The 14,170-nt window shown below is 41.9% G+C and overlaps 1 protein-coding gene across 9 annotated transcripts in view; it reads right to left on the bottom strand.

Moving 5' to 3' along the window:
* LOC132175743 (molybdenum cofactor sulfurase) overlaps positions 1-14,170 on the bottom strand; it is a 112,194-nt gene that overhangs the window by 55,669 nt on the left and 42,355 nt on the right. For all 9 annotated transcript variants that reach the window (XR_009439457.1, XM_059587775.1, XM_059587778.1 and 6 more), the window contains exons 7-8: positions 7,286-7,388; positions 7,156-7,201 (exon numbers count right to left, since the gene is read on the bottom strand). Coding sequence is in view for 8 of the 9 variants with exons in the window: in XM_059587775.1 (XP_059443758.1) it covers positions 7,156-7,201; positions 7,286-7,388 (149 nt within the window). In the remaining variant the exon portion in view is untranslated. The remainder of the gene's footprint in view (positions 1-7,155; positions 7,202-7,285; positions 7,389-14,170) is intronic.

Consider the following 14,170-nt stretch of genomic DNA (forward strand, 5'->3'; position numbering starts at 1 on the left):
TGGGTGGCTCTACTACTTCATATCAAGGGGTCATTAGCAACCACGTTACCAGTTTCTACGAGTCTTTTTTCAGAGAGCCTCAACTGGAGATCGAGGCTGGATGATCTTGATTTTGATATGTTGAACTTTGGTGAGGCGTCTAGGTTGGAAGTTTCTTTCGAGGAAAGGGAGGTATAGGAGGTGGTGAAAGGTATGGATAGGGACAAGGCGCCAGGCCCGGATGGCTTTTCTATGGCTTTTTTTCAGGATTGTTGGGATGTGATTAAGGTGGACATTATGGCAGTTTTTGCGGAGTTCCATGAGCGAGGTAAATTTGAAAAAAGCCTTAATGCTACATTCATCTCTCTCATTCCGAAGATACATGGAGCTTCCGACATTAAGGATTTTCGTCCGATTAGCCTTGTGGGAGGGTCTTATAAGATTGTAGCAAAGGTCTTAGCCAACAGAATGAAGAAAGTGATGGATAAGGTCATTTCTAAACCCCAGAATGCCTTTGTTAAAGGTAGGCAAATCTTGGACTCAGTTCTTATTGCCAATGAATGTTTGGATAGCCGAATCAGATTAGGGGAACCTAGCTTGTTGTGCAAATTGGATATGGAAAAGGCTTATGATCATATGAATTAGAAGTTTCTACTTTACTTACTGAGAAGGTGCGGTTTTGAAGAAAAATGGTGTTCCTGGATTGAACATTGCATTTCGTCTGTGCCATTCTCGGTTTTGATCAATGGTTCTTCTTCCGGTTTCTTTGATAGCTCACGGAGAGTGAGGCAAGGAGACCCTCTTTCTCCTTTCTTGTTTGTTCTAGTCATGGAGGCGTTTAGCGGGATGATCAATGCCTAGATAAACAGAGGTTTTATCTCTAGTTTTTTTGTGGGAAGCAGAGTGTCAAATCGGGTTATTGTCTCTCACCTTCTCTTTGCTGATGATACTTTGGTTTTTTGTGGGGCAGATCCTAATCAAGTTAGAAACATGGTGCTTTACTTGTTGGCTTTGAAGCCATTTCTGGGTTAAAGGTGAATCTGGCTAAATCTGTCTTGGTCCCTTTTGGTAGTATGAATAATGTGGGCATTTTGTTCTTGGCTGTGGTTCAGCGTCTATGCCTTTGAAGTACTTGGGTCTCCCTTTGGGAGCCCCGCTTAAGGTCAAGGCCAGTTGGGAGGATATGTTGGAGAAGTATGCCAGAAGGTTGGCTCCATGGAAATGCTTGTATTTGTCTAAAGGGGGGAGGATTACTCTCATTAAGAGCACCTTATCCAATCTTCCCACTTATTTCTTGTCTCTGTTTCCTATTCCTGCTTCGATGGCGAAGCGTATGGAGAAGATTCAACGTGATTTCTTATGGAGTGGGATCAATGATGAGTTTAAGTTCCATCTGGTTAGTTAGAACAAGGTATGTTCTCTGATCTCTGAGGGAAGTTTAGGGATCCGGAATATGCGTTTGATGAATAAAGCTTTGTTGGGGAAATGGTTGTGGAGATTTGCTCATGAGAAAGAGGCTTGGTGGAGAAAGATACTGGTGGCAAAGTATGGTGCGGTTTGGGGTGGTTGGCGTTCTAGGGTGCCCAGTGGTTCGCATGGGGTGGGGTTATGGAAGTACATTAACAAGGGGTGGAGGTCGTTTCATTGTCACATTAGATTGGTCCCTGGATTTGGGTCCAATATCAAGTTTTGGGAGGATATCTGGTGCGGTGACACATCTCTCAAGGATGCTTTACCTGCTCTTTTCAATATTGCCACCAATAAGGATGCGTCTATTGCGGATAACAGGGAGTGTATAAATGGCTTCGTGCAGTAGAATGTTTCCTTCATTTGCAGGGTTCATGATTGGGAAGTGGAGGTCTTGGCCTCGTTTTACACTCTCTTGTATTCGCACTTGATGCGTGGGGTAGGGGAGGATAGGATGTGGTGGATCTCTTCACGTAAAGGAAAATTTGAGGTTAGATCTTATTACAGGATCCTTGCCTCTAAAGATCCTTCCCCTTTCCCTTGGAAGAATTTATGGCGCACCAAGGTTCCTTCGAAAGTGGCTTTTTTTGCTTGGACGGCCGTGCTTGGGAAGACTCTAACCTTGGATAATGTTCGGAAGAGAGGTATTGTTGTGATAAATCGTTGTTGCATGTGTGAGTTGGATGCGGAGTCAGTTAACCATCTCTTTCCTCATTGTGGGGTTGTGTGGATTTCGTGAAGCTCGTTTTGGTTTGTATTGGGTGATGCCTGGTAGCGTCAGAGGGTTGTATGCTTCTTGTTGGGTGGGAGGCAATTCTCGTAGCGCCGTTGTGTGGAAGATGGTTCTTCTTTGCCTTATGTGGTGCATTTGGATTGAGAGAAATGCTAGACATTTCGAGGACTCGTCTAGGAACATTGACGATCTTATACACTTTTTCTTGTACACCCTTTTCACTTGGATTGCTGGTTGGTTAACGCCCTTAGTGATCAGCTTCCGTGACTTCCTTTTTATGTTTTCTTCTTCTTTTTCTCCCTCTTAGTCGCTCTCTTGTATACTCCCAATGTACTAGGGTTGCGCCCCTCTGTGCTTTGTTTAATACATCTTTTTTACTTATAAAAAAAAAAAGAATTGGAAATGCTTCCCTAAGGACCATCTCCCCATTGCAAAGATCATACCAGAATCTAATCTTGGATCCATCTCCCACCTCAAATATAGTATGACTACAAAAACTTTTTTTTTGACAAGTAATAAGTATTGACTACAAAAACTTACCCTAATTCCTCCTAATATTCTCCCATAAACCCACCCCATATGCTCTGATAGGCTCAGTAGAACACCACCCTCCCCACAAGCTTCCATATTTAGAGGCCACCATCACTCTCCACCAAGCCTCTTTCTCAAACCCAATAACGCCAAAGCCATTTACCTAAGAGAGCATGATAGAATCTCAACAAGTTCCTAATCTTCAACCCTCCCTCAGAGATCAGTGTACAAACCTTCAGCCAACTCACCAGGTGATATTTGAAGTTTTGAACTCTTCACCTAACCTACCCAATAAGAAATCACCTTGGAGCTTCTCAATATGATTTGCAACACTCGTAGGGAGAGGAAAGAGAGATATGAAGTACGTAGGTAAGTTGGATAGAGTACTTTTAATAAGGGTAATCCTATCACCCTTAGACAAATACAACATTTTTCCTACTAGCCAACCGACGTTGTATCGTCTTAATAACACTGTCGCATATAGCTTGGCCTTATAGAAAGCCCCCAATCAAAGACCAAGATACTTCAAGGCAGGGACGCAACCCCACAACCCAGGATCCCAACCATCCCAGCTGCATTATCAACATATCTCACAGGGACCAATTCCGACTTGGCTAAGTCTGTCTTCAAACCTGACACATGATCAAATAATGATAATAAACTTTGTATACTGTGTAGATGATTTGGGTCAGCCCTACAAAAAAGTAAGGTATCATCAGCAAACAAGTGGGAGATATCAGTCCCTATCCCCATAGAGAAGACAAACAATAAACGTTCACTCACTGTAGCTGAAATCATCCCACCCAAAGCGAGATTGATGCACCTGTTATAGCAGTTGTTTACTCTTGGATTTTAGCAAGTAGCTTCTTTTTTTAACTTTCTATTTTCTTGTATTCCCTTTTATTTTTACCAATGTTTTCTCTTATATCCTCCCATATGTACTAGGTTGCACCACTTTTGCTTTTCACTGATTTATTGATATACTTGTTATGTTAAAAAAAATCCTTTCAGTCTACTATCTTCAACAAGAAGCACACTATTCAAAAGAAAAACTAAAACTTCCTCCATGACCATTTGTAACATGGTCACCGACAATGTCTCGGAAAGGTAACTCTAGTGCTAAGAGAATTGAATATTCACCAAGGACCTAATAGACCTCTTCATTACTACCTTTGATGTCATCTAGATACCATTCGTATGAAATATACTAGAGAAAAACTAAACCAAAGTGGATACCTATAAGAGTGTAAAGTATCACATTCAAAAAGAATCATGGGTAGCTTTCAAAAGAAAGAAAGAATTAGGGGTAAAAAATGAAATAAAAATAAAAAAACCCACTGAAAAAACAAATAAGAATAGATGAGCTCCCCTAGTTATATTTTGGCTTAGAAATTAGGGGCTTCAAAGAGGGACATCAAAAGATGGAATGACCAAGAGTTTGGAGGGATAGAAGAATTGAAGGCTCTTGATAGGTTGGAGGAAGGGAGAGGGTTAGTAGATGAAGAGGAGAGGAGAAGAGTGATCATAGGTGAATTAGAGATCTCTTTATTGCAAGAAGAAATCAGCTAGAGACAAAAATCCAGATCTGTTGGCTGAAGGAGGGAGACAGTGTACTAAGTTCTTCCATCGGATTGCCAATGCAAATAGAAGAAATAATTCCATTGAGTCTTTGTCTATTAATGGAGTAGTTACATCCAATCAAGCCTTTATCAGAAATCATGTTGTTAGATTCTATGAGTCCTTGTTCACAAAGCGTTACAATTGGAGACCAAGGCAAGATAATCTTGGTTTTGACTCATTGGATGCTGGCGAGGCGGCTAGGCTCGAACTCCGTTTGAGGAAAGGGAGGTTCTTGTGGTGGTCAAAGGTATGGATAGAGACAAGGCTCTAGGACTAGATGGCTTTTCTATGGCTTTCTTTCAAGATTGCTGGTCAGTGATAGAGGAGGATATTATGGCGGTATTCTCAGATTTTTATGCTTGAGGTAAATTTGAAAAAAGCCTTAATGTTACGTTTATTTCTCTCATTCCAAAGGTGTCTAGGGCATCCGAGCTCAAAGAGTTTCGGCCAATCAGCCTTGTAACTGGGATCTACAAGATTATTGCCAAAGTTCTTGCGAACAGGATTAGGAGAGTTATGGACAGGGTTATCTCTAAGCCATAGAATGCTTTTGTCAAAGGAAGGCAAATTCTGGACTCAATTCTTATTGCAAATGAATGTTTGGATAGTCGCATCAAAGCTGGTTTACCAGGTATGTTGTGCAAATTAGATATGGAGAAGGCTTATGATCATATGGATTGAAAGTTCCTTTTGTATCTTCTGAGTAGGTGTGGGTTTGGGGAGAAATGGTGCTCTTGGATAGCACATTGTATATCATCAATTCGATTCTCTATGCTGATAATGGCACTCTGTTAGGCTTCTTTAGCAATTCTCGAGGGGTGAAGCAGGGTGATCCTCTTTCTCCCTTTCTCTTTGTCATTGTGATCGAGGCGTTCAGCAGAATGATCAACGCCTCTATTGAAAGTGGTTTCATCATAGGTATTTCAATGGAGCGATTATCGAAACGGGTCAACATTTCTCATTTACTATTTGCAGATGATACTTTGGTGTTTTGTGGGGTAAATTCTAATCAAGTTTGATCCATTGGCGCCCTGTATGCTTCAAAGCTGTTTCGGGGTTAAAGGTGAATATGGCTAAATTAGTTTTCGTCCTGGTAGGCACAGCGGACAACGCGGGTGAATTGGCTAGTGTTTTGGGCTGTAGAACGGCTTCCTTACCGTTGAAATACTTGGGGCTTCCTTTAGGGGCTTCCTTTTAGGCGAAGTCTATATGGGATGATGTTGTGGAGAAGATTGATCGCCGACTGGCTATCTGGAAAAGGTTGTACCTCTCCAAGGGTGGGAGAGTTACCCTTATCAAAAGCACTCTATCCAACCTTCCTACCTACTTCATGTCCCTGTTTCCCATTCCTGCCTCAGTAGTGAAGCATATAGAAAAGATACAACGTGCTTTCTTATGGAGAGGGATTAGTTAAGAGTTTAAGTACCATTTGGTTAACTAGTCCAAGGCATGTACTCCCATCTCTGAGGGTGGACTAGGGATCTGGGATCTGAGAATGTTCAATCGAGCTTTATTAGGGAAGTAGTTGTAGCGTTATGCACATGAGCGAGAGGCATGGTGGAGAACGGTGCTAGAGGCCTAGTATGGATAAGTATGGGTGGTTGGCGCTCTAGTGACACATGAGGGTCACATGGAGTAGGGCTTCAGAAGTATATTAGTAGGGAGTGGCGTGTGTTCTTTAGCCACACCAAGCTTGATCCTGGAGATGGGTCCAAGATCAGATTCTGGGAGGATGTGTGGTGAGGAGAGGTGACAATCAAGGATGCTTTTCTAGGTATTTATAATATAGCCAGCGTAAAGGATGCATCGATCGCTGACAACATGGATCGTTCGAGTGGTTCTACCCAGTAGAATGTTAGTTTTAACGTTTGGTTCGTTATTGGGAAGTAGAAGTCCTAGCCTCTTTCTATTCGTTATTGTATTCCCAAAAGATGCGGAGAGAAGAGGAAGACAAGTTGTGGTGGGCTCCTTCATGTAAAGGAAAGTTTGATGTTAGATCTTTTTACAAAAGAATTGCCTCTAAAGAGTCTAGCACTTTCCCATAGAAGAGTATTTGGAGAACAAAGACACCTTCGAGAGTGGCTTTCTTTGTATGGACGGCAGCACTAGGGACGATCCTCACATTGGACAACCTGAGTAAAAGACAGATCGTGGTGATAAACCAATGCTGTTTGTGTATGTCGGACGGGGAGTCAGTCGATCATTTGATTCTTCACTATAAGGTTGCACGTGCACTTTGGCATGCTATCTTCAATCAGTTCGGGTTGCATTGGGTTATGCCTTGCTAGGTAGAGGATTTGTATGGACGAAAGGGCGCTGTCAGAGTGCAGTTGTGTGGAAGATGATTCCTTTATGTCTTATGTGGTGCTTATGGAGCGAAAGAAATGCAAGATGTTTTGAGGATTCCCCAAGGACTTTAGAGGAGCTTACACACTTTTGTTCTTTACACTATTCACTTGGACAGCTGCTTGGTTAGCTCCGTTAGTGATTAGTTTTTCTGAGTTTCTTATTCTTTTCTCTCCTTCTAACTAGGCACTCTCTTTTTATACTCCATGTGTAATAGGTTTGCGCTCCTCTGCGCTTTTAATATATACAACGTTACTTATCAAAAAAAAAAATACATCTATGTCTGGTGCATAAAAAGCAATGTAACAACTTATGCAGTATATGTTGTTATACTGCATAAGTTATGTTGTGATCATCCCAAAAAAAAAAACTTATGCAGTATATGGGAGAATAATCACATAATAAACACAAAAGCCTTTTAAACCACGATCACATGATACTTTCAAAATAATATCAATCTTTCAGCATCAAATGCTTACCATTTCGGGCAATGAGAGCTCCAAGTCCAGTTGGATAGCCAAATAGCTTTACAAAAACAATATGGAGACAAAAAATCAATACCTTAATGTAGTAGTTTCTAACTGATGAATTTTGCACTTACATACACACCTTATAGAAGGAGACAACAACAAAATCTGCAGGATGCTTTGATAAATCTAGCGGGTTGGTTGAACATCCTTTTGCCGCATCAATCAGTACCATCCAGCGCCCACTGTCAGAACATAAGAAGAGAAAAATTGCATTCTGTAACTGATATTCAAAATCATTGAAATCACTGATTTGAGGAGCAAACCAGCAAAGAGCTATCTTTTCTGGTCCAGCGCCCACTGTCATAACATAAGAATAGAAAAATTGCATTCTTTAACTGATATTCAAAATCATTGAAATCAGTGATTTGAGGAACCAGCAAACCAGCAAAGAGCTATCTTTTCTGGTACCCAGATGCAGCAACAATAAGAATAAAATATGCTAACAGTCACATACGACATTTCAAACTGAAGTTTGAAGCATTTGTTGGCATGCACACCATGATCAGAGATTCTGCAAAAAGGGGTTGATTAGATTTGTGGCTATAAAAGCTATATGAAGTTTTTGTTCCACTCGAATTATGCATGATCTCAGCAAGCCAAATCATCTCCTCTTCTTAAATTTAGCTCGTAACTTAATCTCACAATTTTAGGTGCCTTTTAAGTCTTCTTTTCAATTACAAAGAAAAATGCAAGAACCAAATTATCGATAGTTTGCACTCATTGTGACAGCACAACAAACCTAGACAGGAATATTCAAAAAACAAAAGATCATCTAGGCATCATACCTAGGTTTCTAAAATAATCATAATCACAATCATGCCTAGGAAGAAGGCAATCTCACCCTCAAAACACTAAGAAAAGATATTGACATTTTATTTAACTTATTAAATCACCAGTTATCACAAAAGCGTAAGCTTATAGGAAATTGTAAATTTAATCATCTAATTAATACTCTAACACTCACTTTCCAGTATGGGCTCAAACTTTCAAACTTCTCCTTTATAAGTGAGGGCCCAACTTGTGAAATATTTAATTGAAATGAGGAGCAAACTTTAAAGTTCAGGTTCAAACTCAAGACCTTTGCTATGATACCATGTTAAACTATCGGTTGTCCTAAAAGATTAAGCTTATAGAAAATTGTGAATTTAATCATTTAATTAATATTTTAAAAGAACTCAATCTCTTTATGAATTTGACAGATTAAATCATAACCTTTATATAGGTTATTCTTAATCCTTTTCCTAGAAAGAGATTTCAAATAAAAGAAATTACAAAAGCAGGTAGGAAACTACCAAAACAAAATAGAAAAAAGACCTAAAACACAAAAGAAAACTCCAAGGCCTCTGGTACAGCCCATTCCAACCAATCTAGAAATTACCAAATTAACCCCACCTTACTAATATTTAATTAGAACTGACCAACAACTTTCTAATGCAAAGAACCATAAAAATAAGACCAATTAGTACATAAAATATGGGTGCCAATCAGATCCCACATTGAAACTAGACAATAATTTTTTTTTTTTTGCGTAAATTCATTTTGTCATAATTAATATAAATATTATTGAAAAAGGGCAGAGGAGCGCAACACTAATGCAAAAATATATACAAGTAAACCCCTACAGAATATACAAAGAGCACATATTCAAGAACTCTTCTATAGTCGGGACATCAATACGTATATTCATCTTTGGACTTGTTTTTACATGAACTTTTTTCTGGCTGCATCATTCTCCCCTAGTTAAAACAAACACACCCTTGTGTTTTGAGGTGCTTTATAATCGAGCTTTTCAATTTCTTTGCATCCTTGGAACAAGACCACAAGGCCAAGTTTGACCCCACTTCACCATCTTAAGTGGAGCTAAAAATGAAGATAATTGGATAGTGCTTTTCAACCAAATCATTCAATTGGTCAGGGAAGACAAAATCAAAGTTGGGATTGTTCCTTGTAAAGATTGTGTTGTAGAAATTATTTTGAACTTGAATTGTGATAGCATTCCCATTCAATAGCTCCCTTTAAACAACATATCCAGCAATCCCAGCCTCGACCTCTTTAATCTCTTCTTTCGTCACACCATCCTCTTTTCTTCTTGTTCTCGAATAATATGTGCGGGTAGATGAGATGTACTTGACACCATAAAATGCTGAACAGTAGCAGGTTAATCGATTTCTTTTCCTGCAACAGCGGATTTGACCCCTTTTTCTTCACTCTCATGTTTAATCTGTCATTAAGCAATTCAGTAGCTTTCTTCTCATCAAAAGCTTCTGCCTTTAATTTTCCAGCACGCTACACTGACTCCCCCGGTTCATGTTTAGGCCATTCAGCTTGCCGTTTGAGCTCTACTGCTGGTTCTTCTTGCTTTTCAAGCTTTCCTGCGTGCATTTCTGACTCGCTCACATGCTGTTCTGGCTTTCTAACTTCCTCTAGTGGCAGTTTAGTTCCTTGTTTATACTTTTCCACTTTCTACTACTGTTTTCCAGGACTTCTTGCATACAATTTTGGCAATTCAAAGACTATATTTAGAATGGAATGGAAAATTGTAGATCTTTTTTATAGACTTTATGCATATGTCAAACTGCATAGCCATTCCTTAGCATCTTCAAGATCTTCTTAAATGAACATGAGAGATCTCTTTTTTTATGTTAGATCTCAGCTCACTCTTCAATCAAGAAATAATCATACATTAACTTTCAACTATTCCTCAATTAAGAAATAATTCTTACATTTCCTTGCATAATCAATCCACACACAAAACACATTTTCCAAGAGATGGTCAAGATCATCTTGAAAACCAGATAGAATAATTTCTTCCTCAGAAGTTTTTCACCCTCTTCCCAAGTCAATCCACTCTAATAAGAATTCCCTCTATGGTCAAGATCATCTTGAAAACCAGATAGAATAATTTCTTCATCAGTTTTTCACCCTCTGGTAGGGGCATCAGGGGTGAGAATTTTTTAGAGGAGCAATAGATTCAAAAGGTCCATCTTTCTGAAAAAGGATGAGCTAGCCTAGATGGTGAGAATAGTGGATGATCTGGTGGCAGTGGACAACTCGGAAGTTTTCTGGGATCAATCTAGAGCTGGATACCCTAGAATTATTGCTCAGAAGTGTTCCAACAGGCATGGCTGCTTCTTGACAGTGGAGGAATTCGATGGAAGAAGACGGTGTGGCTCGATCATCATCTCTGAAGGACGTCATGGTTTTGGGTGGGTTCGTTTCACCAAGGAAATACAAGCAGCTAACTCATCTCTTCGTGAACACTGTGTGATCAGTGAGTATAGAGAGATTAGGGGAGAAAAGGGAGAAAAAGAGGTAAAGAAGCAGAGAAGCTATGCGGAGACAGTGAGACTGTCATTGAAGGCAACCCAGGAAGTATGCAAAGTCTGTCAAGAACAGGGGCGGCGAGGGAATACGTTTGACAAGAAGACCTTAGGTCCAAAGAAGACCCAGGTTCCAGCGACGGCTCAGGGAGGCGCGGGGGGGTTTCCGTTGGAATCTGTTATGGCTCCGACGACATCGTCCTGGCCGGCGAAGTCTACTCGAGGTCTGGTAGTGGGTGGCGTGATTGGTACGAAATCTGGCGGTTGCGTGGAGATAATGCCTATAGCTCTGGCGAGGTCAGCAAAGCCGGCGAAGAACTCTGAGCCGATGTCAATCCCTGATCGCATGAAGGGACAGGAGGAGATGGGATACCATGCTGGGCAGACCTACTCTGAGGTAGGCATTGAGCTCCTCAACGTGACGGAGTGTTTGAGACGTCTGAAGAGGGAATGTGACGTGGGTATGTCTAAGATCGATAGGGTGATTACTCAGATGAAGTCTAGTGGGCTTGGGCCGGGAGATAAGGAAGATGTGGATCAGTGGAAGGCTGTTTTGAAAGAGAAGGAGAAATTTGGGCCGGGAGGGAAAATTATAAAGGCCAACAGCAGACTGAGGGTGAAGAAAAAGGTTATGTTTAAGCCCAAAGGTGTCGTGGCTTCTGCAGTGCGTTATGGTTTTAGCCCAGCTCAAGCCTCTCAAGCTGGGTTGGTTTCTACACCGGCCTCGGAGAAAGTCACGACTGGGTCGCGACTTCTCATGCCTTCTCCGGCGTGTTTGTCGTCGACCGACAGAGTGATAACAGGGGGAAGGGGGACTGGGTCAGCGATAGCTAGGATTCCCAGGGTGTCTATCGGCACTTCTGTGGGGGGTGTTAACGATCTCTTAGTCGGAGAGAACTCAATCCATATTCCCAGAAGCCCGGTGGAGGAGTTTCAGCCCACTGGCAAAGAGAAATCTCTGATGACTTATAGGAGGAGGAAGGATGGCCGGCAGAGAAGGGACGTGACTTTGATGGGTTCGTTAGAAGCCTCGGTTGCGGCGTCTAGGCAGTTGAAGGGGATCCTTGGACCGACGCCGGAAAATTCGCAGAGGGTGCCGGAGACGATTTTGTCGTCGGAGGATCATCAGAGGAGAGTCGTCAGAGGATCATCAGAGGACACCGGAGAGGATTTTGGAGACCAGCGAGGCTAGGAAGGGTTCGTTTTTGGCCACACGACAGTTTCTGAGGGGGAGTCCCTCTCGCTGGAAGGTTGAGATGGCAGGGGGGCTGGGCTCAGCAGTCTTGTCGGGGGGAGGAAATGAGTTTGGGTCCACTGATTCAACCTGGACAAGAAAGATTGGATCGAACTTCAGAATTGGAGTCTTTTGAGTCTGATTCAAGTATGGATGGGGATAAAATTTCTGAAACAGTAGGTTTGGAGGATTTAGGATCAGACACGATCTCTTCCAGCTGGGTAGTTGAAAACTGCCTCAAATTTTGTCCAAAAATTGGTGTTTCTGATGAGGGGAAAAAGGAGGACTTGGAGGGTTTGTTCAAAGCTATTGAAGCTTCAAGAATGCAGTACGATTCTGATTTGGGAGGTGTTTCTGCCTTTGTCCCTGCACCTAAGGGACTTGAAGAGATTGAGGAATGTGAGAGGGTCGCTTTGGTGGATCATGAAGCTTAACATCGTAGCATGGAATGTGAGAGGGTTGAATGCACTCAAAAAAAGGTTGCGCATTAGGGGTCTTTTGAAAGAATGGAAGGTAGATATAGTGTGTTTGATTGAGACTAAGATGGAGACTATCTCTCGAGAGGTGATACATAGTCTTTGGGGAGGTCAACATGTGGGGTGGAAGTTTAAAGGCTCTATTGGTTCGTCGGGGGGGGATGTTAATGATGTAGGATAGGAGGGTAGTAGAGTGTAAGGAGGTCTGTGTGGGGCTTTTCACTTTGGCTTGCTCTTTCCAAAATGTGGAGGATAGTTGGGTTTGGGCGTTTGGGGAAGTGTATGGGCCTAATGAGGAAGTGGAGAGAAGAGCACTTTGGGAAGAGCTAACCGGTTTGGTGAGGGTGTGGGAGGTCCTTTGGTGTTTTGGCTGGGATTTTAACATTGTACGCTTTCCTAGTGAGCGTTCCAGTGATTCTTATTATTCTTCGAGCATGATGGCTTTCTCGGACTTCATTTCAGAGAATAATTTGGTGAATATTCCGATGATGGGGGGTCAATTTACCTAGTCCAATAATCAAGAAAATGAGAGTTGGTCAAGGATTGACCGGCTCTTGCTATCCTCGGACTGAGAAGATCACTACCCAACAGTATCACAAAGAAGACTTCAACGTCTGCTTTCCGATCACTTCCCTTTATTACTGGACTGTGGGACTCCTCGTGGAGGTAAGAAGGGTTTTAAATTTGAAAATATGTGGCTTAAAGCAGAGGGTTTTGTTGATAAGGTTGCTTCTTGGTGGGGGTCGTATTCGTTTGAGGGCTTACCTAGTTTTGTGCTTGCTAATAAACTGAAATCCCTTAAAGGGGACTTGAAAAAGTGGAATGAGGAGGTTTTTGGGGATATTGGGAGGAAAAAGAAGGAGTTGTTGGGAGGTATCCAGGAGTTGGATGAGTTGGCAGAGTCGAGAGGCTTAGATCAGGAGGAGAAGATCCGGAAGGCGGACAAGGTGAAAGATTTGGAGAATACCTTGTTGTGTGAAGAAATTCATTGGCGCCAAAAATCTAGAGCTTTGTGGCTCAAGGAGGGGGATCGAAATACTCGTTTTTTTCACAAGATGGCTAATTCTCATCGAAGGTATAACCGTGTAGAAGTGCTCCGTATCAATGGCGTCTTATCCGGAGATCCAGCTGAGGGAAAAGATCACATAGTGCAGTATTACCAAAGCCTTTATTCGGAACAAAGCACTTGGCGCCCTAGAATGGATAACTAGCCCTTTTTGTCCATCGAGGAGGAGGATAATAGGTGGTTACAAAGAGATTTTGAGGAAAATGAGGTTTGGGAGGTGGTAAAAGGCATGGAGGGTGATAAGGCTCCGGGTCCAGATGGCTTTTCTATGGCTTTCTTTCAAGCTTGCTGGGGTATTATCAAACAAGATGTTATGGCGGTTTTCGCAGAGTTCCATCGTAGACGTCAATTAGTGAAGAGCTTGAATGCAACTTTTATTTCCTTGATTCCGAAAAAGGCGGATGCGGTGGAGATGAAGGACTTTCGGCCCATTAGCCTGGTGGGAGGGGTGTATAAAATTGTGGCTAAGGTTCTTGCCAATAGGATGAAAACGGTTTTGGGTAAGGTCATTTCCTATTCTCAAAATGCTTTTATTGGGGGTCGGCAAATCCTAGATTCCGGTCTCATTGCAAATGAATGTGTCGATAGTCGCATGAAATCAGGGGTGCCAGGTGTTCTTTGTAAATTGGATTTGGAGAAGGCCTATGACCATGTAAACTGGGATTTTGTGCTGTATTTACTGCATAGATGTGGTTTTGGCAAGAGGTGGAGGGCTTGGATAGAGTGGTGTATTAAGACGGTAAGATTCTCCATTCTTGTGAACGGTTCTCCGGAAGGGTTTTTTAACAGTTCGAGGGGAATCCAGCAAGGGGATCCTCTCTCCCCGTTATTGTTTGTGCTTGTTATGGAGGCTTTGAGTAAGATGGCG

Source organism: Corylus avellana, chromosome ca3 (genome assembly GCF_901000735.1).
Source record: "Corylus avellana chromosome ca3, CavTom2PMs-1.0".
Classification (NCBI taxonomy): domain Eukaryota; kingdom Viridiplantae; phylum Streptophyta; class Magnoliopsida; order Fagales; family Betulaceae; genus Corylus; species Corylus avellana.